Source organism: Oncorhynchus mykiss, chromosome 19 (assembly GCF_013265735.2).
Source record: "Oncorhynchus mykiss isolate Arlee chromosome 19, USDA_OmykA_1.1, whole genome shotgun sequence".
NCBI classification, from domain to species: domain Eukaryota; kingdom Metazoa; phylum Chordata; class Actinopteri; order Salmoniformes; family Salmonidae; genus Oncorhynchus; species Oncorhynchus mykiss.
In genome coordinates, this window is record NC_048583.1 from 63,506,786 (window position 1) to 63,534,703 (window position 27,918).

General features: G+C 44.6%; 1 protein-coding gene across 2 annotated transcripts; it reads left to right on the forward strand.

Moving 5' to 3' along the window:
• On the forward strand, window positions 1-27,918 carry LOC110498294 (tandem C2 domains nuclear protein). 2 transcript variants are annotated; one of them, XM_036955361.1, is made up of 12 exons: window positions 1-150; window positions 475-545; window positions 1,359-1,556; window positions 4,579-4,713; window positions 5,548-5,630; window positions 6,470-6,551; window positions 8,046-8,146; window positions 9,551-9,667; window positions 13,639-13,830; window positions 23,340-23,445; window positions 25,352-25,548; window positions 27,278-27,918. In XM_036955361.1, exons 2-12 carry the CDS (start codon window positions 476-478, stop codon window positions 27,386-27,388), a joined length of 1,392 nt encoding a protein of 463 aa, XP_036811256.1. In that variant the 5' UTR covers window positions 1-150; window position 475; the 3' UTR covers window positions 27,389-27,918. The 2 variants fall into 2 exon arrangements, with proteins under 2 accessions (XP_036811256.1, XP_036811257.1); XM_036955362.1 differs by lacking the exon at window positions 1,359-1,556.

The following is a 27,918-nucleotide window of genomic DNA, read 5'->3' on the forward strand; positions in this document are numbered from 1 at the left end:
AATAGACAGGCACTAAGACCCAACACTATTCTGTGGTTCCAGAGGAGGCTTCCCAGATCAAAACAGACTGGGAGAATTCCCACTATTCCACCTGTTCTATAGAGAAAGATAGAAGTTCTGCGTATTCCCGGCGAGATAACCGCTTTGCAGGTAATTTAGAAGTTGTATTTTTCTGGTTGATCCAATTATTGAGAGATTATAATAGGTGTTTATTGTCATAGGTACCTTATTGTTACTTACATTTTCTAGATATTGATCTATTCTCATCATAAGATATAGATGACTACTGTCTATTCATTTCATCAAGAATTTTGTGGTCCAAAAAAAAATAAATAAATAAATAAAAAAAAAACCAGTCAGTTAGAAATGAATGAGTGTCGTCATGAGACTCTTTCAGAGGTAGTTTGCGTCCTTGTCCTGTGCTTAACGTTGCACTCTGCTTAAATGTTGACTCTGATTTCGACTCTATTACAGCATGGCAATGGAATGCATCAATAACTGCTGCAAAAGCTTCCTAGGCAAAGACAAGGCAATCAAACAGCAAGGTACATTGTTAACTTTATTAAAAAAAAATAAATTTTTTAAATATTGTCAACTATACTGGATTATTCCGTGTGTTATAGCCTTATATCGTTCTGACAATTGTTTGTTAAATAAAATAGATTTCAGAACAAAATACCATTTTGTTTTACTTTCATGTAAGTTGTTCCTTTTTCCATTTCAAATAGTCAAATATAGGATATTGCCCAAATTACATGTGATACGTGATTGGTATGTGATGAATGTCCTGTACTCTGTAGAGTTCACATTGAAAATGCCCCCTGGGAGTGGAATTATCTCTTTCAATAAGTGGGATATAAACTATACTAAACTATACTGAACAAAAATATAAACACAACATGTAAAGTGTTGGTCCCGATGTTTCATGAGCTGAAATAAAAGATCCCAGAAATGTTCCACAAGTCGCCTGCAACTTCGTTTTTAGAGAATTTGGTAGTATGTCCTACTGGCCTCACAACTGCAGACCACGCGTAACCACGGCAACCCAGGACTTCCACATCCGCCTTCTTCACATGCGGGATCGTCCTAGACCAGCCACCGAGACAGCTGATGAAATGGAGGAGTATTTCTGTCTGTAATGAAGCCCTTTTGTGGGGAAGAAAAAGTCATTCTGATTGGCTGGGCCATCGCTGGCTCTGCCCAGTCATGTAAAATCCATAGATTAGGGCCTAATGAATTTATTTCAATTGACTGATTTCCTTAAATCAACTGTAACTCAGTAAAATCATTGAAATTGTTGCGTTTTGATATTTTTGTTCAGTATATTTTAACTGATCTATGTATGTCCTACTCTGTAGTGATAACGGTGAAGATGTCCCCTGCCAGAGCCATCTCAAGTGACCCCAGGAAGAGTGTAGGGGTATCGGAGGACTATCTCCTCTCTAAACTCCCCCCGGGTGGGAAAGACGTTCCCTTTGTCATCCCCACGTTCAAACCTTCCTACATCCAACCGCCAGGCTCACGTTACCTCGGCAACCAGACACCGTGGCTACACAGTACGAACCAATCAATCAATGTCTTTTATTGTGTTTTTTTTTTTAAACCGACCACACAGCTTTTCTTTCCATATAAAACTATATTTTATTACTAGAGGTTCTAAGTGTTCAGGTTTTACTATATATTGTCTTCCACATTGCCATATTTTCCTAGTCTTCTTACATGCTCCTTCCCTATCAAGTTGTTTTGGTACTTCTCTTATACACCAGGCTTAACTCTATAGCCATCTCTATCAAATCAAATCAAATCCAATGTATTTATAAAGCCCTTCGTACATCAGCTGATATCTCAAAGTGCTGTACAGAAACCCAGCCTAAAACCCCAAAGAGCAAGCAATGCAGGTGTAGAAGCACGGTGGCTAGGAAAAACTCCCCTAGAAAGGCCGAAACCTAGGAAGAAACCTAGAGAGGAACCAGGCTATGTGGGGTGGCCAGTCCTCTTCTGGCTGTGCCGGGTGGAGATTATAACAGAACATGGCCAAGATGTTCTATCCTGCCCTGTATCCATAGTGACAATAGTGGTCGGTGGATCGTTTGTCCAGATCGATCTGCAATAGGTTAACTGGCAATCATACCACACATACAATCATTCAAATATGCACACGTTTTCTATCTAACTCCACATAGAACATAGAGGACTAGCTGATAGGCAGCGGGAGAAGGCCAGGTGAGGCATTACGCAATTAAGAACGGTCGAAACACGAGAGAGACAGCTCAACAACAAAAAGCTCCCCTATTGATCTTGTTTAAGCCTTACACATTTCATTTACTATATATGCATAGGGTGTTTACATAGGGTGTTTACATAGGGTGTTTACATAGAGTGTTTGCCTTACATAGGGTGTTTGCCTTACATGCCATTGACTCGGTTTCACTTCCTTGTCCTGCCGTTTGCTACACTGGTGTCAGAAGTGAGAATGGCGGTCGTGCGGCCTTTGGAACGCACGATTCTAGCGGGCTGAGTAGTCGAAGCACCGCGACGTGCTTTCAAGTACAGAGGGGGCAGTGTAGCAGAACTCGCTATAGGAGCCACGTTACCCTACTGGGGTGATGTATAGGGTGTTTTTGTTGTTGTTGTTGTTTTGTCTTTCACATCCGGTGACCCGAGTTATATTCCTTGCCTCAGCGTTCGCTACAATACCAAAAGGCTAAAACATCTCTTGGTCGTTAGGTGTTGTTTAGTATTACTACAAAAGGGTACAGTTATTTTTCTCACTGGCTCGCATCACTTTTCCCCCCAAAATAATTCCCTTATACAGTTAATTACATTTTTTTTATGGCGTTAGGGGACAGTAAAACTATCCTACTTAAGACAACAACACCACATTCCAATTCATATTTGCATTATTGTTTTGTTTTTTCAAGTGAGTGCAATTCTACTCTAAACTGCAGTGAAAACACCATTTAAATAATGGCATTATTTGAATGTTTCGTTCCATTTTGGATCAGTTCTGTGTCTACTCTCGACAGATTATAAGGTCTAGAAAGGCACAGTAACAGGACCGTCTGTCTGTATTTTTTAAACTTCTGATACTGTTGCGTTGTCTGTTGCGGACCATCATTCTCCCGAGTCGTCCTATACAGTGTAGACACACAGACCTGTGGATCCAGCAGGCTCAGTTATTCAGGGGTAGTTTAACTTCCGTCCTGCCTCTTCTCTGATCCGAGCGGCTATTCCTCGACCTAGAACCTAAATATAACGTTTCAATACAGCCTAAATATTTGTCGTTTAACTTTTAAATGGCCACACCAGTAGAAATCAAAAAAAATTCAAGCTTAGTCAAAGTATGACGTATTTGGTCTTGAAGTGACACCGGGAACTGTCAGCTTCGTGCAAATTCTTGCCAAACGTGAGTCTTTACCTATGAAATAACGCGTACATTATTTTTTTTTAGCTCACAGTACATTTCGTTTCAGGGCTGGGGTTTATTTGAATGGTACCACCCACTGGCATGGCGTTGTTTATTAATTAATCAGGTGCACCTGCAAAGTCGGCGAGTCGCGACTGAGTTGAGCAACATAACATATCTTCTTTGGCTACAGCAAAGATGGGAGATGAATGAATATAGTTCACTCAGGCCTTTTACCGTTCAATATTTTTTAAAGGGGCGGGTCTCCCATAGACACCAATGTAATAGTAGCTGGGGTCTTGTCTACTTAGTTGAATTGACTTTCATTGAACCAGGGGGGAAAAAAACAGCTGGAGTGGGGTGTCTCGCTTCCTCTTCCTTCTCTGGCTACATTTTTTAGCCGTAGTCTACACTTGGCTCCTTCACTTTTTTTGTTCACTAGCAAATTATAATAATCCTTTGGATAATTTGTCAAGTTACACTTATTTTTTTCAGCTAGTCTGTATTAACAAAAAAGATATACACTGAGTATAGGAAACGCTAAGAACACTTGCTCTTTACATGACATACACTGACCAGGTGAATCCAGGTGAACGCTATGTTCCCTTATTGATGTCACTTGTTAAATCCACTTCAATCAGCGTAGATGAATCGGAGGAGACTGGTTAAAGAAGGATTTTTAAGCATTGAGACATGGATTGTGTGTGTGTGTGTCATTCAGAGGGTGAATGGGCATGACAAAGTATGTACGTGCCTTTGAATGAGGTATGGTAGTCGGTGCCAGGCGCACACTGGTTGTGTCAAGAACTGTAACGCTGCTGGGTTTTTTCCCCCCACGCACAACAGTTTCCCGTGTGTATCAAGAATGGTCCACCAAAGGACATCCAACCGACTTGACAAAACTGTGCAACTCAATATAAGGAAAGGTGTTCTTAATGTTTTGTACACTCAGTGTATATGACCATTTTATAAATGGTAAAATTGTGTGTGATATGATTGCATTTTGGAACACCACCCCAAGATGAATGATTTTGACCAGGGTCAAACTATCACAATAATGTACCAACTGTGCATTGATTATGTTGATAAACTCTGTGTGTACCCCAGGTTTAGGTGATGTGTTCTGTAACTTCTGACCTGTGACCTCTAAACTTTGTGTACCCCGGTGTCAGCCAGTAGCGCCTATGCAGAGAGGAAGGCTGAGCTGTCAGGGGACAGTCATATCATCTATAACCCTGACTCCTCCCCCAACATGTGTCCCGGGACAACACCACACAGCACCCTGAAAAAGACTCCCCGTGGATCAGGTGTGTACTGTGATGTCACCCTAACACTAACCCTGTACTGTAAAATCACACTAACCCTGTACTGTAAAATCACACTAACCCTGTACTGTAAAATCACACTAACCCTGTACTGTAAAATCACACTAACCCTGTACTGTAAAATCACACTAACCCTGTACTGTAAAATCACACTAACCCTGTACTGTAAAATCACACTAACTCTGTACTGTAAAATCACACTGACCCTGTACTGTAAAATCACACTGACCCTGTACTGTAAAATCACACTAACCCTGTACTGTAAAATCACACTAACCCTGTACTGTAAAATCACACTAACCCTGTACTGTAAAATCACACTAACCCTGTACTGTAAAATCACACTAACCCTGTAGTGTAAAATCACACTAACCCTGTACTGTAAAATCACACTAACCCTGTACTGTAAAAATGAAAATGCGATGGAATCTAAAAAAAAATGTGTATTCGGTACATTAAAAAAAAAAGTTAATTTTGTTGGCACTATATCATGCACAGATTTTTCTTTTTTAAACCTGCAGATTTTTGAATATTAGCATAAAAATCTGGTACTGTTTTGCAATGTTTTTGTATCCGAGCTTCCGTTTTTGGATTTTTCAACATTTTCGACAGTTTGCGGTTATCTACCATTCCCATTATTTTAGCATTATGGATATAGTGTGAGGCGAGACCAGGACCTCTGAATCAGGTGTATAACTAGAATATCAGAAAAATTAAATAGAAAATCATTACACTAAGAAAGGTTCACAGCGTATGTTTTAAATGTAGATGTTCTTGTGTCTTTTAAGTACCGTTAACTGTTGGCTTGGCTTTCAGGTGGGAATATGAAGACTGGAACACAGAGTCTGAGTAAATCTATGTTTAATCTGTCTAACCCCAGCCTTCACAGCCACATACAGGTGAGGTTTTATGTTTATTGTCATATTGATTTAACTCAGCACCTGTGAAGCCACAGTAAACCAAGCCTAACGCCTAACCCATGAGCTGCCGTACCTATTTCTGAACCTCTTAAATCATTGTGCGTCACTTGTACCGTCGGTGTTTTCATTGACCGTTACTCAACGCGCTGTCTGGTAAAAGACGGAGCAAATCTCTGTTGATTGTGTTAAATGAAGTGGAAATCAATCAAAACCATTTATATGTAGTCTTTTACAAAGGGTTTGGTTAGGGCTGTCCGGGTGGGGTTCTCTTCGCTGCATTAGTAAAGGATATCGCGTAGTTCTGTGTCGTATTCGCGTGTCATCAACAACCCATTGGTTACCAGGTATATATATATATCGATAGTGAAGCCGTTATGAATACTCCGTATCTTGTGTCTCGCCCCCAAAACCACAAAGAAACATTACAAGCTCTCGTACGGAACCTCGTCATAAATAACGCGATAAACTCCAGTGCTGCGCGTGCTTCCGTCTGAACGAATTAGTACTCCCGAGTTGTATTCCAAATGGTATTATATTGACCTATGGGCCCTGGTCAAAAGTAGCGCAAGTAGTTGTTTGGCTGTCTTTAGTGTGTTGTATTGTTTTTACAACGCCTTGTTGGGGAAACTACCTTTTTACAGCTGTTGCTGTGTTTAGTGTAGTGTAATTATGCATACAGGAAGATAATAAAACAGAGGCTGTTTGAGTATCCTGTTCACGTCCTGTTGACTTTCTCTTGATATCATGCAATGTTGTCTCTGTGTTTTGTTGCGACATTTGCGTCCAGTGGTTTACGTTGTGTGTTTATCCCGATGCAGCGGTATGACAGTGTGTCCAACGTCCAGAGTAGCAGTGCTTCGTCCTCTACGAGGGACTCCCTGGGGAGCAGCCGTAGTCTTGGTAACCATTACACCATTACACGCAGGCGCACGCACGCACACACACACGCAGGCACACACACACATACGCACACATACACACACACACACACCAGGGTTTGACATAAACCACATTTCAATTATGGTAATGAACAGAACAGAACATGCAACTCATGTAATGAAGCAGTCAATTTCAAACATATGTCAAAATGCAATTCACGTGAAAACACCATTCTAAACTGCACACCTGAAAAAACACCATTCTAAACAGCACACCTGAGACTACACCATTCTAAACAGCACACCTGAGACTACACCATTCTAAACAGCACACCTGAGACTACACCATTCTAAACAGCACACCTGAGACTACACCATTCTAAACAGACCACCTGGAAAAAAACACCATTCTAAACAGCACACCTGGAAAAAACACCATTCTAAACAGCACACCTGGGAAAACACCATTCTGAACAGAGCACCTGAAAAAACACCATTCTGAACAGAGCACCTGAAAAAAACACCATTCTAAATACCACACCTGGAAAAACACCATTCTGAACAGAGCACACCTGGGAAAACACCATTCTGAACAGCACACCTGAAAAAAACACCATTCTGAACAGAGCACACCTGGGAAAACACCATTCTGAACAGCACACCTGAAAAAACACCATTCTGAACAGAGCACCTGGGAAAACACCATTCTGAACAGAGCACCTGGGAAAACACCATTCTGAACAGAGTACACCTGGGAAAACACCATTCTGAACAGAGCACCTGGGAAAACACCATTCTGAACAGAGCACACCTGGGAAAACACCATTCTGAACAGAGCACGTGATAGCTGTTCCATATGTGACAGATTAAAATCTATGTTAGAAACTTAGAAAGTGGGGGAATCTAAAGATGCAACAACTAGGATGGGTTGATAATATGTCTAGGATTGTGCCTTTTGGTTTCTGGACAACGAAAGAAAGGTGATACGAAAACCAATAAACTCTTAGAGTTTTATTTGTCTGTCTCCATAGAATAACCCCTTTTGGTTCCCGGTAGAACCCTTTTGGGTTCCATGTAGAACTCTTTTGGGTTCCATGTAGAACCCTCTGTGGAAAAGGGTTTTACATGGAACCAAAAAGGGTTCTTCCTGGAACCAAAATGGGTTCTTCAAAGGGTTCTCCTATGGGGAAAGCCAAAGAACCATTTCAGTTTCTAGATAGCACCATTTGTTTCTAAGAGTGTTAAACAGGAGAGAAACGGCAGAACAGTGGGTCCAATAGGTAAGTAAATGGAAATATAATTACTATAATTACTCTTGTCTAGACAGAAATAAATTAAATCATTCAAAATACAATGTAGAACCTTTTCCACAGAGGGTTCTACATGGAACCCAAAAGGGTTCTCCTATGGGGATAGCCGAAGAAACCTTTCGGAACCCTGTTTTTCTTGGAGTGTAGGCTACGACGTTGTGTTTTCTGTTGAGCTAACGTATGTCTCTGTTGTGCTTGTCTTGTAGAGTCCATCACGTTGTCAGGCGATGAGAGGGAGCTGGGGATGGTGTGTGTCCGGCTGAGTTACCAGGAGGCCCTGGAGCAGGTGTGGATCACGTTGGTACAGGTACGGTTTCAGGCCGGGAGGAGGGGTGAGGATGAGGGATTTGGGGACTAAAGGGCCCATTGTACCTGCCTTCTAGGTGGCTGAATGGGGCCTATGTCTCAGACTGTTGCAACAGAAACCAGGGCCCAGAATCTCCATCTCAATATCTCCTCTCTCTTCACAAGTCACTGCTCTGTTAACTTCTGAGAGGTTCCTCACTCAAGAGGAATAATGATGAGCAAATATTTCCTATCCAAGCAAAACTTAAAATGGTCATAGACTTCTGGTCATATAACAAAACAATCACAATGTAGATACACTAACAAGTAAATGGCGACACAAGTCCCTGTATAATAAATACACTACGATACCGAGCCTTCCAACTCTGTAGCCACACCTCTAGATCTGTAGCCAGACCTCTAGATCTGTAGCCAGACCTCTAGCTCTGTAGCCAGACCTCTAGCTCTGTAGCCAGACCTCTAGCTCTGTAGCCAGACCTCCAGCTCTGTAGCCAGACCTCTAGCTCTGTAGCCAGACCTCTAGCTCTGTAGCCAGACCTCTAGCTCTGTAGCCAGACCTCTAGATCTGTAGCCAGACCTCCAACTCTGTAGCCAGCTCTCCAACTATGTAGCCATACCCCCAACTCTGTAGCCATACCCCCAACTCTGTAGCCAGCTCTCCAGCTCTGTAGCCAGATCTCTAACTGTAGCCAGCCCTCTAGCTCTGTAGCCAGCCCTCTAGCTCTGTAGCCAGCCCTCTAGCTCTGTAGCCAGCCCTCTAGCTCTGTAGCCAGACCTCTAGCTCTGTAGCCAGACCTCCAACTCTGTAGCCAGCTCTCCAACTATGTAGCCATACCCCCAATTCTGTAGCCATACCCCCAACTCTGTAGCCAGCTCTCCAGCTCTGTAGCCAGATCTCTAACTCTGTAGCCAGACTTCTAGCTCTGTAGCCAGACCTCTAGCTCTGTAGCCAGACCTCCAGCTCTGTAGCCAGACCTCTAGCTCTGTAGCCAGACCTCCAGCTCTGTAGCCAGACCTCTAGCTCTGTAGCCAGCCCTCCAGCTCTGTAGCCAGCCTTCTAGCTCTGTAGCCAGACTTCTAGCTCTGTAGCCAGACTTCTAGCTCTGTAGCCACACCTCCAACTCTGTAGCCACACCTCCAACTCTGTAGCCACACCTCCAACTCTGTAGCCAGACCTCTAGCTCTGTAGCCAGACCTCTAGCTCTGTAGCCAGACCTCTAGCTCTGTAGCCAGCCCTCCAGCTCTGTAGCCAGCCCTCCAGCTCTGTAGCCAGCCCTCCAACTCTGTAGCCAGAACTCTAGCTCTGTAGCCAGATCTCTAGCTCTGTAGCCAGCCCTCCAACTCTGTAGCCAGCCCTCCAACTCTGTAGCCAGACCTTCAATGATTCTTTCTCTCCTTCTGTCAGTGTAAGGATGTGTCCCTCGTTCAGAACAGCAGTGAGCAGCAGAAGATGAGCTTTAGAGGCATCATCACTATGACCAAACCAGTACAGTTCAAGAGCTCCGTCAAGGAAGGATCTCCGGTAAGTTATTTAACACATCCCAACCACATCTTAGCCTGGTACCAGATCTGTTGGCGCTGTCATACCAACTCCTATGATCAGTGATGTAGGAAAGACAACGCAAACAGATCTGGTACCAGGCTAAGATGTGGTTGTACTGTACAATACTATAACTCCAGTCACATCCAGACTGTCGTCAGCCTGGTGGTCCCATACCTCGTTGTGTTTGTTGGCCCATAGCAAACGTCTATAGTTGTTTGGAGTTGAAAAGACAGCACAAAGACATCTGGAACCAGGCTACTGTAGGATGACCTCACCTATCTAAAACACAGGAACCAGGCTACTGTAGCATCCCCTCATCTATCTAAAACACTGGAACCAGGCTACTGTAGCATGACATCGCCTATCTAAAACACAGGAACCAGGCTACTGTAGCATGACCTCACCTATCTAAAACACTGGGCCACAGGAACCAGGCTACTGTAGCATGACCTCACCTATCTAAAACACTGGACCACTGGAACCAGGCTACTGTGGGATGACCTCACCTATCTAAAAACACTGGACCACAGGAACCAGGCTACTGTAGCATGACCTCACCTATCTAAAACACTGGACCACAGGAACCAGGCTACTGTAGCATGACCTCATCTATCTAAAACACTGGACCACAGGAACCAGGCTACTGTAGCATGACCTCACCTATCTAAAACACTGGGCCACAGGAACCAGGCTACTGTAGCATGACCTCACCTATCTAAAACACAGGAACCAGGCTACTGTAGCATGACCTCATCTATCTAAAACACTGGACCACTGGAACCAGGCTACTGTGGGATGACCTCACCTATCTAAAACACTGGACCACAGGAACCAGGCTACTGTAGCATGACCTCATCTATCTAAAACACTGGACCACAGGAACCAGGCTACTGTAGCATGACCTCACCTATCTAAAACACTGGGCCACAGGAACCAGGCTACTGTAGCATGACCTCACCTATCTAAAACACTGGGCCACAGGAACCAGGCTACTGTAGCATGACCTCACCTATCTAAAACACAGGAACCAGGCTACTGTAGCATGACCTCATCTATCTAAAACACTGGACCACTGGAACCAGGCTACTGTGGGATGACCTCACCTATCTAAAAACACTGGACCACAGGAACCAGGCTACTGTAGCATGACCTCACCTATCTAAAACACTGGACCACAGGAACCAGGCTACTGTAGCATGACCTCATCTATCTAAAACACTGGACCACAGGAACCAGGCTACTGTAGCATGACCTCACCTATCTAAAACACTGGGCCACAGGAACCAGGCTACTGTAGCATGACCTCACCTATCTAAAACACTGGGCCACAGGAACCAGGCTACTGTAGCATGACCTCACCTATCTAAAACACTGGACCACTGGAACCAGGCTACTGTAGCATGACCTCACCTATCTAAAAACACTGGACCACAGCAACCAGGCTACTGTAGCATGACCTCACCTATCTAAAACACTGGGCCACTGATGGTCAGTTAACTAATAGCTTCACATCCAATCCAAGTAGAAGTTCTGATAACAGTATTCTCCTAGACATTGGTGCTCGGTTTGATAGGCAACGTGTGTTGAATAGAGAGGAAAGGTCTCTGGGAGCTGATCTCATTCCTTCCTCTCCCATGGCCATTATATTACCTGCTCAGGGCCTGTATCCACAAAGTGTCTATGAGTAGGAGAGCTGATCTAGGATCAGTTGAGCCTTTCAGTTCATAATGAATGAGATGATATGGACAGATCCTAGATCAGAATGAATGAGATGATATGGACAGATCCTAGATCAGAATGAATGAAAGATGATATCGACAGATCCTAGATCAGAATGAATAAGATGATATGGACAGATCCTAGATCAGAATGAATGAGATGATATGGACAGATCCTAGATCATAATGAATGAGATGATATGGACAGATCCTAGATCAGAATGAATGAGATGATATGGACAGATCCTAGATCAGAATGAATGAAAGATGATATCGACAGATCCTAGATCAGAATGAATAAGATGATATGGACAGATCCTAGATCAGAATGAATGAGATGATATCGACAGATCCTAAATCAGAATGAATGAGATGTTATGGACAGATCCTAGATCAGAATGAATGAGATGATATGGACAGATCCTAGATCAGAATGAATGAGAGGATATGGACAGATCCTAGATCAGAATGAATGAGATGATATGGACAGATCCTAGATCAGCACTCCTTCACTAAGATGCTTTGTGGATACATGCCCAGATCTGACCACCGCCAAGGAAGATAGAGAGAGAGAGAGATCTCCTCAAAGCTCTTATATTCCTTAACCACATCACTGGCTTTTTTATAGTTGTCACTTTATTATCTTGTCTGGCGTAGTGTTTCTGTTGTTGAGCTGTTGCAGCCCTTGAAGAGTCAGACTGGTTTATTAGGCCTAGAACGAGTTAGTACCAGTGAATAAAGTGTTATAGGGAATCTAAGTGAGAACGGGGTTCATCCATTTGCTCTGTTGAGGCTCTTTGCTCCGCCAGGAGCGACAAGGAGGTGGATAAAATAAGTCAAGAAACAAAGTGGTTCTCTTGTAGCAGACTATCGGGACAGAGCCAGAGTGGAATACTGTCTAAGGGCTCTATTCAAGCCTTACAGACTCTACAATATAAATGCAAAGGTCATTTCAGGTTGAGCTGACATTCGCAACGTTTTTTTAACCGTGAATGCTGTCTACACTTAAGCTGGAACATCGGCTTTTACATTTCAACCACGCTGTTCAGCTGAACTCCCACGACGGGGATTGAATTGAGCCCTTATCTTCTATCTCTGCTCTCTCCCTCCCTCCCTCCCTCCCTCCCTCCCTCCCAACCCTCCCTCTCTCGCTCTCTCCTCCCTCCCAACCCTCGCTCTCTCTCTCTCTCTCTCTCTCTCTCCTTCCTCCTTCCTCCCTCCCTCTCTCTCCTTCCTCCTTCCTCCCTCCCTCTCTCTCTCTCTCCTTCCTCCCTCTCTCTCTCTCCCCTCCCTCCCTCTCTCGCTCGCTCTCTCTCTCTCCCTCCCTCCCTCCCTCCCTCCCTCCCTCCCTCCCTCCCTCCCTCCCTCCCTCCCTCTCTCCCCTCCCTCCCTCCCTCTCTCCCCTCCCTCCCTCCCTCTCTCCCTCTCTCCCTCCCTCCCCTCCCTCCCTCTCTCTCTCTCTCTCTCCCCTCCCTCCCTCCCTCCCTCCCTCCCTCCCTCCCTCCCTCCCTCCCCTCCCTCCCTCCCTCCCTCCCTCCCTCTCTCTCTCCCCTCCCTCCCTCCCCTCCCTCCCCTCCCTCCCTCCCTCCCTCCCCTCCCTCCCTCCCTCCCTCCCTCCCTCCCTCCCTCCCTCCCTCCCTCCCTCCCTCCCTCCCTCCCCTCCCTCCCCTCCCTCCCTCCCTCCCTCCCTCCCCTCCCTCCCTCCCTCCCTCCCTCCCTCCCTCCCTCCTCCCTCCCTCCCCTCCCTCCCTCCCTCCCTCCCCTCCCTCCCTCTCTCTCTCTCTCTCTCCCCTCCCTCCCTCCCTCCCCTCCCTCCCTCCCTCCCTCTCTCTCTCCCCTCCCTCCCTCCCTCCCCTCCCTCCCTCCCTCCCTCCCCTCCCTCCCTCCCTCCCTCCCTCCCTCCCTCCCTCCCTCCCCTCCCTCCCTCCCTCCCTCCCTCCCTCCCTCTCTCCCTCCCTCCCCTCCCTCCCTCCCTCCCTCCCTCCCCTCCCTCCCTCCCCTCCCTCCCTCCCTCCCTCCCTCCCTCCCTCCCTCCCTCCCTCCCTCCCCTCCCTCCCTCCCTCCCTCTCTCTCTCCCCTCCCTCCCTCCCTCCCCTCCCTCCCCTCCCTCCCCTCCCTCCCTCCCCTCCCTCCCTCCCTCCCTCCCTCCCTCCCTCCCTCCCTCCCTCCCTCCCTCCCTCCCTCTCTCCCTCTCTCCCTCCCTCCCTCCCTCCCTCTCTCCCTCCCTCCTAGGACACAGTCTTCATGGAGACCTTTGTGTTTACGTTGCGGCTGCAGCAGCTGCGCTGCAGTGCTCTGGTATTCCGGCTGCAGACCCACCACCCCAGGAAGAGAACGGTGGCAGAGTGTGTCCTCTCCCTCAGACAGCTGGGCCCTGAGGAGACACAGCACTGGATGGAGCTCAGCCCCCCCTCCAAGACCACAGTAAGTATGGATATATATATACAGCATAGAAATAGAATGTCTAGAATGTACATTCCAACTCAGTGTCCTCCCTGAGATTGGAAGGTTGTGGAGTTCGATCCCTGGCCGAGTCGTTTAGATTACGTTCATTTTATTGGTCAATTGTGCATAAAGGTCCAACCGAAATTTGTCTTCCACTTATAACCCAACCCTTCCAAAAGACACATAGAGGTTTTGGAAAGGCGTGGGGGGGGGGGGGGGGGGGGGGGCAGCTACGTGGTTAAGTGCCTTGCTTAAGGGCACAACGGCAGGCAATGGCATCTAGGATATGATACCAGCAACCCTCTGGTTTCCAGCTCACTTCCCGCTAGATTTATCCCGCCAGACCCGAGATTCGAACCGGCAACTATCCGGTTTCTGAATAGCCTCTCTAACCGCTACACCAAAGACTCTAAAAATGGGACCCGATTCGTTCCTGCTTGGCACTCAGCATTAAAGAGATTAATTGGGGGTAAGGCCCTGCAATACACTAGCATCCTGTCCAGGGGGTGTCCTGTACATCAAGCTGTCTCACTACAGAAACAGGAGATGGACTAGTGTCCTGTCCAGGGGGTGTCCTGTACATCAAGCTGTCTCACTACAGAAACAGGATATAGACTAGTGTCCTGTCTAGGGGTGGACTGTACATCAAGCTGTCTCAGTATAGAAACAGGATATAGACTAGTGTCCTGTCTAGGGGTGGACTGTACATCAAGCTGTCTCAGTATAGAAACAGGATATAGACTAGTGTCCTGTCCAGGGGGTGTCCTGTACATCAAGCTGTCTCAGTATAGAAACAGGAGATAGACTAGTGTCCTGCCTAGGAGGTGTCCTGAACATCAAGCTGTCTCAGTATAGAAACAGGAGATGGACTAGTGTCCTGTCCAGGGGGTGTCCTGAACATCAAGCTGTCTCACTACAGAAACAGGAGATAGACTAGTGTCCTGTCCAGGGTGTGTCCTGAACATCAAGCTGTCTCAGTATAGAAACAGGAGATAGACTAGTGTCCTGTCTAGGGGTTTGTAAACATCTATAAACACCCAGTGCACCTGAGCTCAATTTCGAGTCTCATAGCAAAGGGTCTGAATACTTATGTAAATAAGGTATTTTAGTTTTTTTTTAATTTGTAATATATTTTGCAAAAATCTCTAAAAACCGCTTTGCTTTGTCATTATGGGATATTGTGATGTCATTATGGGGAATTGTGATCTCATAATGGGGCATTGTGATGTCATTACGGGGAATTGTGATGTCATTATGGGGTATTGTGATGTCATTATGGGGAATTGTGATCTCATAATGGGGCATTGTGATGTCATTACGGGGAATTGTGATGTCATTATGGGGTGTTCTGTGTAGATTGATGAGGATTAAAATATATATATATATAATCCATTTGAGAATAAGGCTGTAAACGTAACGTAAACAAAAAAAATGGAAAAAGTCAAGGGGTCTGAATACTTTCCGAAGGCACTTTTCCGAACGTGTAGGTAAATCACATTCTGCCTGTAGTGTGGTGTTGTCATCGTCTACAGGTCTCTGGCCAAGAGGAAATGCCTGTAGAATGGGACAAGCCTATGACTTAGTAATTCAAATATGTAGTCTATTCTCTGTGCCTATGTGCTCTGCATATCTTCCTATTATAACTCCTTATCTCCTTATCAGAACAGTGTGTAAAGAACAAAACCAAGTCATGAAACACTGTTTTTATTTGTTGATATATTGCAGGCTGTTGGCATATTGAGGAACATGCCAATATTGATATATTGACGGAGCCTCTCTGGGGTTGCATAATCCGGGAGTAGGGAATTTTTTGAGAAGTTTAAGGGAAACAAAAACTGGAGGTGAAAGGTTTATTGGAAAAAGCCATCAGGCTAAGGGTTGGTTGATGGATGGTGGAATTGTGAGGCCTGGAAACTAGGTCAAACCTCAAACAATTCAAGGGAGAAAGTGAGAGAGGCACAGAGAGAGAGAGAGAGAGAGAGAGAGAGAGAGAGGCACAGAGAGAGAGAGAGAGAGAGAGAGAGAGGCACAGAGAGAGAGAGAGAGGCACAGAGAGAGAGAGAGAGAGAGAGGCACAGAGAGAGAGAGAGAGAGAGAGGCACAGAGAGAGAGAGAGAGAGAGAGAGAGAGAGGCACAGAGAGAGAGAGAGAGAGGCACAGAGAGAGAGAGAGAGAGAGAGAGAGGCACAGAGAGAGAGAGAGAGAGAGGCACAGAGAGAGAGAGAGAGAGAGAGGCACAGAGAGAGAGAGAGAGAGAGAGGCACAGAGAGAGAGAGAGAGAGAGAGAGAGGCACAGAGAGAGACACAGAGAGAGAGAGAGACACAGAGAGAGAGAGAGAGAGACAGAGACAGAGAGAGAGAGAGAGAGGCACACAGAGAGAGAGAGAGACACAGAGAGAGAGAGAGAGAGAGACAGAGAGACAGAGAGAGAGACATACACAGAAAGAGACACAGAGAGACACATAGAGAGATAGAGACAATATTAGAGAGACATATTTCCCTCAGATTACACAGAGCCACAAAGATTTCGAAAACAAACCCAATTTTGATAAACTCCCATATCTACTGGGTGAAATACCACAGTGTTCCATCACAGCAGCAAGATTTGTGACCTGTTGCCGCAAGAAAAGGGCAACCAGTGAAGAACAAACACCATTGTAAATACAACCCATATTGATGTTTATTTATTTTCCCTTTTTGTACTTTCACTATTTGCACATCGTTACAACACTGTATATATACATAATGCAGTATGTGTAGTAGGATTCGATCTTCATCCTGTATTGACCTGTTGACTGTTTGATGGTCGTAGCAGGATTTCATAAGTTACTGTCCCACTCCTTGAAAGAGTTCTAGCCTTTATACTGTCCTGCTCCTTGAAAGAGTTCTAGTCTTTATACTGTCCCACTCCTTGAAAGAGTTCTAGCCTTTATATTGTCCCACTCCTTGAAAGAGTTCTAGCCTTTATACTGTCCTGCTCCTTGAAAGAGTTATAGTCTTTATACTGTCCCACTCCTTGAAAGAGTTCTAGTCTTTATACTGTCCCACTCCTTGAAAGAGTTCTAGTCTTTATACTGTCCTGCTCCTTGAAAGAGTTCTAGTCTTTATACTGTCCCACTCCTTGAAAGAGTTCTAGTCTTTATACTGTCCCACTCCTTGAAAGAGTTCTAGTCTTTATACTGTGATGCTCCTTGACAGAGTTCTGGTCTTTATACTGTCCCGCTCCTTGAAAGAGTTCTAGTCTTTACTGTCCCACTCCTTGAAAGAGTTCTGGTCTTTACTGTCCCGCTCCTTGAAAGAGTTCTAGCCTTTATACTGTCCTGCTCCTTGAAAGAGTTCTAGTCTTTACTGTCCCACTCCTTGAAAGAGTTCTAGTCTTTACTGTCCCACTCCTTGAAAGAGTTCTAGTCTTTATACTGTCCCGCTCCTTGAAAGAGTTCTAGCCTTTATACTGTCCTGCTCCTTGAAATAGTTCTAGTCTTTATACTGTCCCACTCCTTGAAAGAGTTCTAGTCTTTATACTGTCCCACTCCTTGAAAGAGTTCTAGTCTTTATACTGTCCCACTCCTTGAAAGAGTTCTAGCCTTTATACTATCCCTATACCATCCCACTCCTTGAAAGAGTTCTAGTCTTTATACTGTCCCACTCCTTGAAAGAGTTCTAGCCTTTATACTGTCCCACTCCTTGAAAGAGTTCTAGTCTTTACTGTCCCACTCCTTGAAAGAGTTCTGGTCTTTATACTGTCCCGCTCCTTGAAAGAGTTCTAGTCTTTACTGTCCCACTCCTTGAAAGAGTTCTAGTCTTTACTGTCCCACTCCTTGAAAGAGTTCTAGTCTTTACTGTTCCACTACTTGAAAGAGTTCTAGTCTTTACTGTCCCACTCCTTGAAAGAGTTCTAGTCTTTATACTGTCCTGCTCCTTGAAAGAGTTCTAGTCTTTATACTGTCCCACTCCTTGAAAGAGTTCTAGTCTTTATACTGTCCCACTCCTTGAAAGAGTTCTAGTCTTTATACTGTGATGCTCCTTGACAGAGTTCTGGTCTTTATACTGTCCCGCTCCTTGAAAGAGTTCTAGTCTTTACTGTCCCACTCCTTGAAAGAGTTCTGGTCTTTACTGTCCCGCTCCTTGAAAGAGTTCTAGCCTTTATACTGTCCTGCTCCTTGAAAGAGTTCTAGTCTTTACTGTCCCACTCCTTGAAAGAGTTCTAGTCTTTACTGTCCCACTCCTTGAAAGAGTTCTAGTCTTTATACTGTCCCGCTCCTTGAAAGAGTTCTAGCCTTTATACTGTCCTGCTCCTTGAAATAGTTCTAGTCTTTATACTGTCCCACTCCTTGAAAGAGTTCTAGTCTTTATACTGTCCCACTCCTTGAAAGAGTTCTAGTCTTTATACTGTCCCACTCCTTGAAAGAGTTCTAGCCTTTATACTATCCCTATACCATCCCACTCCTTGAAAGAGTTCTAGTCTTTATACTGTCCCACTCCTTGAAAGAGTTCTAGCCTTTATACTGTCCCACTCCTTGAAAGAGTTCTAGTCTTTACTGTCCCACTCCTTGAAAGAGTTCTAGTCTTTACTGTCCCACTCCTTGAAAGAGTTCTAGTCTTTACTGTCCCACTCCTTGAAAGAGTTCTAGTCTTTACTGTTCCACTACTTGAAAGAGTTCTAGTCTTTACTGTCCCACTCCTTGAAAGAGTTCTGGTCTTTACTGTCCCACTCCTTGAAAGAGTTCTGGTCTTTATACTGTCCTGCTCCTTGAAAGAGTTCTAGTCTTTACTGTCCCACTCCTTGAAAGAGTTCTATTCTTTACTGTCCCACTCATTGAAAGAGTTCTAGTCTTTACTGTCCCACTCCTTGAAAGAGTTCTAGTCTTTATACTGTCCTGCTCCTTGAAAGAGTTCTAGTCTTTACTGTCCCACTCCTTGAAAGAGTTCTAGTCTTTATACTGTCCCGCTCCTTGAAAGAGTTCTAGTCTTTATACTGTCCCACTCCTTGAAAGAGTTCTGGTCTTAACTGTCCCACTCCTTGAAAGAGTTCTGGTCTTTATACTGTCCTGCTCCTTGAAAGAGTTCTATTCTTTACTGTCCCACTCCTTGAACGAGTTCTAGTCTTTACTGTCCCACTCCTTGAAAGAGTTCTAGTCTTTATACTGTCCTGCTCCTTGAAAGAGTTCTAGTCTTTACTGTCCCACTCCTTGAAAGAGTTCTAGTCTTTACTGTCCCACTCCTTGAAAGAGTTCTAGTCTTTATACTGTCCCACTCCTTGAAAGAGTTCTAGCCTTTATACTGTCCTGCTCCTTGAAAGAGTTCTAGTCTTTATACTGTCCCGCTCCTTGAAAGAGTTCTAGTCTTTATACTGTCCCACTCCTTGAAAGAGTTCTAGTCTTTACTGTCCCACTCCTTGAAAGAGTTCTGGTCTTAACTGTCCCACTCCTTGAAAGAGTTCTGGTCTTTATACTGTCCTGCTCCTTGAAAGAGTTCTAGTCTTTACTGTCCCACTCCTTGAAAGAGTTCTGGTCTTTACTGTCCCAATCCTTGAAAGAGTTCTGGTCTTTATACTGTCCCACTCCTTGAAAGAGTTCTGGTCTTTACTGTCCCACTCCTTGAAAGAGTTCTGGTCTTTATACTGTCCCACTCCTTGAAAGAGTTCTAGTCTTTACTGTCCCACTCCTTGAAAGAGTTCTGGTCTTTATACTGTCCTGCTCCTTGAAATAGTTCTAGTATTTACTGTCCCACTCCTTGAAAGAGTTCTAGTCTTTACTGTCCCACTCCTTGAAAGAGTTCTAGTCTTTACTGTCCCACACCTTGAAAGAGTTCTAGTCTTTACTGTCCCACTCCTTGAAAGAGTTCTAGTCTTTACTGTCCCACTCCTTGAAAGAGTTCTAGTCTTTACTGTCCCACTCCTTGAAAGAGTTCTGGTCTTTATACTGTCCTGCTCCTTGAAAGAGTTCTAGTCTTTACTGTCCCACTCCTTGAAAGAGTTCTATTCTTTACTGTCCCACTCCTTGAAAGAGTTCTAGTCTTTACTGTCCCACTCCTTGAAAGAGTTATAGTCTTTATACTGTCCTGCTCCTTGAAAGAGTTCTAGTCTTTATACTGTCCCACTCCTTGAAAGAGTTCTAGTCTTTACTGTCCCACTCCTTGAAAGAGTTCTAGTCTTTATACTGTCCCACTCCTTGAAAGAGTTCTAGCCTTTATACTGTCCTGCTCCTTGAAAGAGTTCTAGTCTTTATACTGTCCCGCTCCTTGAAAGAGTTCCAGTCTTTATACTGTCCCACTCATTGAAAGAGTTCTAGCTTTTATACTGTCCCACTCCTTGAAAGAGTTCTAGTCTTTATACTGTCCCACTCCTTGAAAGAGTTATAGTCTTTATACTGTCCTGCTCCTTGAAAGAGTTCTAGTCTTTACTGTCCCACTCCTTGAAAGAGTTCTAGTCTTTACTGTCCTGCTCCTTGAAAGAGTTCTAGTCTTTACTGTCCCACTCCTTGAAAGAGTTCTAGTCTTTACTGTCCCACTCCTTGAAAGAGTTCTAGTCTTTACTGTCCCACTCCTTGAAAGAGTTCTGGTCTTTATACTGTCCTGCTCCTTGAAAGAGTTCTAGTCTTTACTGTCCCACTCCTTGAAAGAGATCTATTCTTTACTGTCCCACTCCTTGAAAGAGTTCTAGTCTTTACTGTCCCACTCCTTGAAAGAGTTATAGTCTTTATACTGTCCTGCTCCTTGAAAGAGTTCTAGTCTTTACTGTCCCACTCCTTGAAAGAGTTCTAGTCTTTACTGTCCCACTCCTTGAAAGAGTTCTAGTCTTTATACTGTCCCACTCCTTGAAAGAGTTCTAGCCTTTATACTGTCCTGCTCCTTGAAAGAGTTCTAGTCTTTATACTGTCCCGCTCCTTGAAAGAGTTCCACTCTTTATACTGTCCCACTCATTGAAAGAGTTCTAGCTTTTATACTGTCCCACTCCTTGAAAGAGTTCTAGTCTTTATACTGTCCCACTCCTTGAAAGAGTTCTAGTCTTTATACTGTCCCACTCCTTGAAAGAGTTCTAGTCTTTATACTGTCCCACTCCTTGAAAGAGTTCTAGTCTTTATACTGTCCTGCTCCTTGAAAGAGTTATAGTCTTTATACTGTCCTGCTCCTTGAAAGAGTTCTAGTCTTTACTGTCCTGCTCCTTGAAAGAGTTCTAGTCTTTATACTGTCCCACTCCTTGAAAGAGTTCTAGTCTTTACTGTCCTGCTCCTTGAAAGAGTTCTAGCCTTTATACTGTCCTGCTCCTTGAAAGAGTTCTAGTCTTTACTGTCCTGCTCCTTGAAAGAGTTCTAGCCTTTATACTGTCCCACTCCTTGAAAGAGTTCTAGTCTTTATACTGTCCCACTCCTTGAAAGAGTTCTAGTCTTTACTGTCCTGCTCCTTGAAAGAGTTCTAGCTTTTATACTGTCCCACTCCTTGAAAGAGTTCTAGTCTTTATACTGTCCCACTCCTTGAAAGAGTTCTAGTCTTTATACTGTCCCACTCCTTGAAAGAGTTCTAGTCTTTATACTGTCCCACTCCTTGAAAGAGTTCTAGTCTTTATACTGTCCTGCTCCTTGAAAGAGTTATAGTCTTTATACTGTCCTGCTCCTTGAAAGAGTTCTAGTCTTTACTGTCCTGCTCCTTGAAAGAGTTCTAGTCTTTATACTGTCCCACTCCTTGAAAGAGTTCTAGTCTTTACTGTCCTGCTCCTTGAAAGAGTTCTAGCCTTTATACTGTCCTGCTCCTTGAAAGAGTTCTAGTCTTTACTGTCCTGCTCCTTGAAAGAGTTCTAGCCTTTATACTGTCCCACTCCTTGAAAGAGTTCTAGTCTTTATACTGTCCCACTCCTTGAAAGAGTTCTAGTCTTTACTGTCCTGCTCCTTGAAAGAGTTCTAGTCTTTATACTGTCCCGCTCCTTGAAAGAGGCAGCTCTAGCCTTTAGCTCGGACGTTGAACCACATGGTTCTACGTACCGTCACTGTGGGGACGACGTCGTCCATGCACTTATTAATGAACCCGGTGAATGAAGTGGTGTACTCCTCAAAGTTATCGTATGAATCCCGGAATATATTCCAGTCTGTGCTAGCAAAACAGTCCTGTAGCGTCCGCTTCATTGGACCACTTCTGTGTCGAGCGTGTCACTGGTACTTCCTGTTTCAGTGTTGTGCTTGTAAGCAGGAATCAGGAGGATAGAATTATGGTCAGATTTGCCAAATGGAGGGGCCTCTTGAGTGGCGCTGTGGTCTAAGACACTGCATCGCAGTGCTAGCTGTGCCACTAGAGATCTAGGTTCGAGTCCAGGCTCTGTTACAGCCGGCCGCGTCTGGGACATCCATGAGGCGGCGCACAATTGGCCCAGCGTCATCCGGGTTAGGGAAGGGCTAAATAGTTCTGATTGATCATAAGGGCTCCCGAGTGGCGCAGCGGTCTAAGGCACTGCACCTCAGTGCTAGTGGCGTCACTACAGACCCTGGTTCGATCCGGGGCTGTATCCCAACCGGCTGTGATCGGGAGTCCCATTGGTCTAGCATCGTCCGGGTTAGCAGAGGGTTTGGCCGGGGTAGGCTGTCATTGTAAAGTAAGAATTTGTTCTTAACTGACTTGCCTGGTTAAATATAAATATGGAGAGTGGTACTCAGTGATGTGTTGTGTTGGATTTTCCCCAAATATAATGCAGGACATAAAGTACATTTCAGTTATCATTTAGTCAATGAAAGGTTAGTATTGTGGAGTAACTAGATGTTGTTGATCCATCCTCAGTATTCTTTTATCACAGCCATTGAACTCTGTAACTGTTTTAGAATCACCATTGGCCTTATGGTGAAATCCCCAAGCTGTTTCCTTCCTCTCCGGCAACTGAGTTAGGAAGGATTCCTGTATCTTTGTAGTGACTGGGTGTATTGATACACCATCCAAAGCGTAATTAATAACTTCATGCTCAAAGGGATATTCAATGTCTGCCTTTTTTTATCTACCAATCGGTGGCCTTCTTTGCGAGGCAGTGGAAAACCTGCCTGGTCTTTGTGGTTGAATCTGTGTTTGAAATTCACTACTTCGACTGAGGGACCTTACAGATAATTGTGTGTGTGGAGTACAGAGATGAGGTAGTCATTCAAAAATCATCTTCATTATTATTGCACACAGAGTGAGTCCATGCAACTTATTATGTGACTTGTTAAGCACATTTTTTACTCCTGACCTTGTTTAGGCTTGTCATATCAAAGGGGTTGAATACTTATTGACTCAAGACATTTCAGGTTTTTAATTTTATTAATTTGTATAAATAATTCCACTTTATGGGGTACTGTGTGAAGGCCAGTGGGTGTGAATAGTTTCTGAAGGTACTGTAGCTTCCTAACCAAGTACAGCCATTTGGGATAGGGACCAGTATGTTCAGCAACATGAATTTGGTAGAACATTTTTTTTAAACTGTAGAAATGTGAACCTACTGTGTCCAGCGTCTGATGTTCTCACTCCTTCTTCAGGTGTGTCACGCTGAGCTGCACCTGGCCACCTGTTTCCAGCCTGTTAACGGACGCATCCAACTGCAGGTCCTCGCTGCCCAGAACCTCCCTGCTCCACTCAGCCAGGGTAGGGGTCTACATAGTCTGTTATATATCTGTTATAACCTCCCTGTTCCACTCAGCCAGGGTAGGGGTCTACATAGTCTGTTATATATCTGTTATAACCTCCCTGCTCCACTCAGCTAGGGTAGGGGTCTACATAGTCTGTTATATATATGTTATAACCTCCCAGCTCCACTCAGCTAGGGTAGGGGTTTACATAGTCTGTTATATATCTGTTATAACCTCCCTGTTCCACTCAGCCAGGGTAGGGGTCTACATAGTCTGTTATATATCTGTTATAACCTCCCTGTTCCACTCAGCCAGGGTAGGGGTCTACATAGTCTGTTATATATCTGTTATAACCTCCCTGTTCCACTCAGCCAGGGTAGGGGTCTACATAGTCTGTTATATATCTGTTATAACCTCCCTGTTCCACTCAGCCAGGGTAGGGGTCTACATAGTCTGTTATATATCTGTTATAACCTCCCTGTTCCACTCAGCCTGGGTAGGGGTCTACTTCCTCTGATCCCAACGTGTATTATATGTAGCAATAGGGAGAAGTCCACTACATGACCAAAAATATGGGGTTGAGGCCAGGGCTCTGTGCAGGCCTGTCAACTTCTTCCACACCGATATCGTCAAACCAGTTCTGTATGGCCTTGCTTTGTGCACGGGGGCATTGTCATGCTGAAATAGGAAAGAGCCTTCCCCAAACTGTTGCCACAATGTTGGAAGCACAGAATCATCTAGAATGCCATTGTATGCTGTAGTGTTAAGATTCCCCTTCTCTGGAACTAAGGGGCCCGAACCATGAAAACAGCCCCAGACCTTTACAGTTGGCACCATGCATTTGGGCAGGTAGCGTTCTCCTGGCATCCGCCAAACCCAGATTTGTCCATCAGACTGCCAGATGGTGAAGCGTGATTCATCACTCCAGAGAACGTGCTTCCACTGCTCCAGAGTCCAATGGGGGCGAGCTTTACACCACTCCAGCTAATGCTTGGCATTGTGCATGGTGATGTTAGGCTTGTGTGCGGCTGCTCATCCATGGAAACCCATTTCATGAAGCTCCTGACGAACAGTTCTTGTGCTGACGTTGCTTCCAGAGGCAGTTTGGACCTCAGTAGTGAGTGTTGCAACCGAGGACAGATGGTTTTTACACCCTAAGTGTTTCAGCACTCGGCGGTCCCGTTCTTTGAGCTTGTGTGGCCTACCACTTCACGGCTGAGCCGTTGTTGCTCCTAGAGGTTTCCACTTCACAATAACAGCACTTACAGTTGACCGGGGCAGCTCTAGCAGGGCAGAAATTTGACGAACTGACTTGTAGGAAAAGCCACGTTGAACGTCACTGAGCTCTTCAGTAAGGCCATTCTACTACCAATGTTTGTCTATGGAGATTGCATGGCCGTGTTCTCGCTTTTATACACCTGTTAGTAACATGTGTGGCTGAAACGGGACAAATCCACTAATTGAAGGAGTGTCCACATACTTTTGTATATATCGTGTATGTCATTCTTTGTAACAGAGAAAAATGTGTTTTAATGAACAGGATGTGGATATTTAACCAGTTCTAAAATGAGTTAAGGTTAGGTTTAGGGTTAGTCGGAGAGCTTCAACCTGGAACCATTTTAAAATCTGCCAGCTGTATACACACTGTCTACTAAGTAACCATTTCCCTCGTGCTTTTCTATTTCCCTTGTTCTTTTCTATTTCCCTTGTGCTTTTCCATTTCCCTTGTGCTTTTCCATTTCCCTTGTGCTTTTCTATTTCCCTTGTGCTTTTCCATTTCCCTTGTGCTTTTCTATTTCCCTTGTGCTTTTCTATTTCCCTTGTGCTTTTCTATTTCCCTTGTTCTTTTCTATTTCCCTTGTGCTTTTCCATTTCCCTTGTTCTTTTCTATTTCCCTTGTACTTCCCTCGTCCATCAACCAGCGTTCTTTGTGAAGATAGAGATGCAGCTGCAGGGCACGGTGGTGATGAAGAAGAAGACTCACACCCTGAAGTCCTCCGGAGGTCAGCTGACCTGGACTGAGTCTTTCTACTTCCCCTTCGCTCTGGACCAGGGCTTCCTGCTGTCAGTCAAACTCTACAGCCGCAGTTCTGTCAGACGGAAACACTACCTAGGACAGGTGAGACGAAAGGCCTAGGGCTCTGTTCAATCCGAATAGCGGGAGTTCAGCTTTACAGCGAGATTGAAATTTAAAGGCGATGTTCCAACTTCAGCGGAGACTGTTTTCATGGTAGACGCTGCAATGTAAAATGACCTTTACATTTCTACCCCGGGAAGCTGTAACGCTTCAGATTTTCCAGATTAAATAGAGCCCCTAGATTTAATCAGACCAAGCATTGACCCGGCGAGAGCCGACACCTGCCACCTGCATAGCTGATGTTTTTGGCGGTGTCGGTGTGGAACTGTGTCGGTGTGGAAAATCAGTGAGCAGTTGCTCCGGTGATCATTGTCATGAAGCCACACCCTCCTCACATTGTCATGAAGCCACACCCTCCTCACATTGTCATGAAGCCACACCCTCCTCACATTGTCATGAAGCCACACCCTCCTCACATTGTCATGAAGCCACACCCTCCTCACTTGAGATAGAAGTTTAGAACGAGAAAGTGTAGGCTACGTAGAATTAATGACATTCAGATTGAAAAATCATTGAAACAAAAAAAGAATGAATGAATATTTCATCATTTCTATCAGCCTACTCAAGGTGTAGATTACAAGGCTACATAAGGAATTTCTCTCAATGCGACTGCGGGCAGCCAATTGCAAATGTCTGCTTAAGGCCGGGAGCCGTTGTGGATTTGACACGCAGTTTCGTCTGTTACGTCCCCACAAGACAAACTCTAAATGTCGCTCACAACAAAGGGAACTAACAAACAACTAACAGACAACCAAAACAGAAAGGGGTACTGAAAAGCACCCATGTGGGTCTCCACTGAAAGTGGACAAGCAACTGGGAATGTGTGTGGCTAGGGAAGGGAAGGCAAAAAGAAATTCCACACCAATAGAAACCACATTTAAAGGAAACAGAAAACCGCACACTAATTAAGGATAGAGTCCATATAAACCACATTTAAAGGAAACAGAAAACCACACACTAATTAAGGATAGAGAGTCAATAGAAACCTGATCTAAAGGAAACGGAAAAACACACACATAAAAGGCTTTGTTTCAGTACTTAATAAAAAGCGAGAGCCAACAGAAGGTGTTACTCTCTCAAGAACTAAATGATGCCCAGGTCAGCAAGTCTTAAATACCAACTAGGCTAACTGATGCCCAGGTCAGCAAGTCTTAAATACCAACTAGGCTGACTGATGCCCAGGCCAGCAAGTCTTAAATACCAACTAGGCTGACTGATGCCCAGGCCAGCAAGTCTTAAATACCAGCTAGGCTGACTGATGCCCAGGCCAGCAAGTCTTAAATACCAGCTAGGCAGACTGATGCCCAGGTCAATAGGTCTTAAATACCAACTAGGCAGACTGATGCACAGGCCAACAGGTCTTTAATACCAGCTAGGCTGACTGATGCCCAGGCCAACAGGTCTTTAATACCAGCTAGGCAGACTGATGCCCAGGCCAGCAAGTCTTAAATACCAACTAGGCAGACTGATGCCCAGGTCAGCAAGTCTTAAATACCAGCTAGGCTGACTGATGCCCAGGTCAGCAAGTCTTAAATACCAACTAGGCAGACTGATGCCCAGGTCAGCAAGTCTTAAATACCAACTAGGCAGACTGATGCCCAGGTCAGCAAGTCTTAAATACCAACTAGGCAGACTGATGCCCAGGCCAGCAAGTCTTAAATTGAGTTCTAAGATTAGGCCAGTTACATAACTTTCATAACTGCTTCTACAGGTTCACCTTGGCTTCGACAGCCCAACACAGGAAGCAGCAGAGCAGTGGAGGGACAGCATTTCTCACCCTGAGAAGATGGTGGCTGTATGGCACAGACTCAGCGGATTCTGACACACCTGTATAAATTCACACAGTGTCCCAAAGGAGTTGACAGCCTCACCTGTATCGCCACCTGTACTGCCACCCAGTGGTATAAAGTACTTAAGTAAAAATACTTTAGTAGTTTTTGGAGGGTATCTGTACTGTATTTTACTATTTATATTGTTTGGCAACTTTTAATTTGACTTCACTACATTCCTGAAGAAAATAATGACCTTGTATTGTTTTTGTAGATAAAGTATGTAGATTACTCATTTATGTTGCATAGACTTGTTTTGTGTATTGCCATATGTTCAGCTGATATAATATAATATTTTAGAGGACAGATATTTGGCGGCAAGTAGCCTAGTGGTTATTGGGCCAGTAACCGAAAGGTTGCAAGTTCGAATCCCCGAGCTGACAAGGTAAAAAAAAAAATCTGTCGTTCTGCCCCCTGAACAAGACAGTTAATTAACCCAATGTTCCCCGCTAGGCTGTCTATGTAAATAAGAATTTGTTCTTAACTGACTTAAATAATGGTATAATAAAAAATATAAAACATT

Coding starts and splice junctions, on each gene's coding strand:
- LOC110498294 (XM_036955361.1), top strand. CDS start 476: ATGGCAATGGAATGCATCAATAACTGCTGCAAAAGCTTCCTAGGCAAA. Junction 1,557..4,578: donor CCAGACACCGTGGCTACACA/GTACGAACCAAT, acceptor CCCCGGTGTCAG/CCAGTAGCGCCTATGCAGAG. Junction 23,446..25,351: donor CCCTGCTCCACTCAGCCAGG/GTAGGGGTCTAC, acceptor TCCATCAACCAG/CGTTCTTTGTGAAGATAGAG.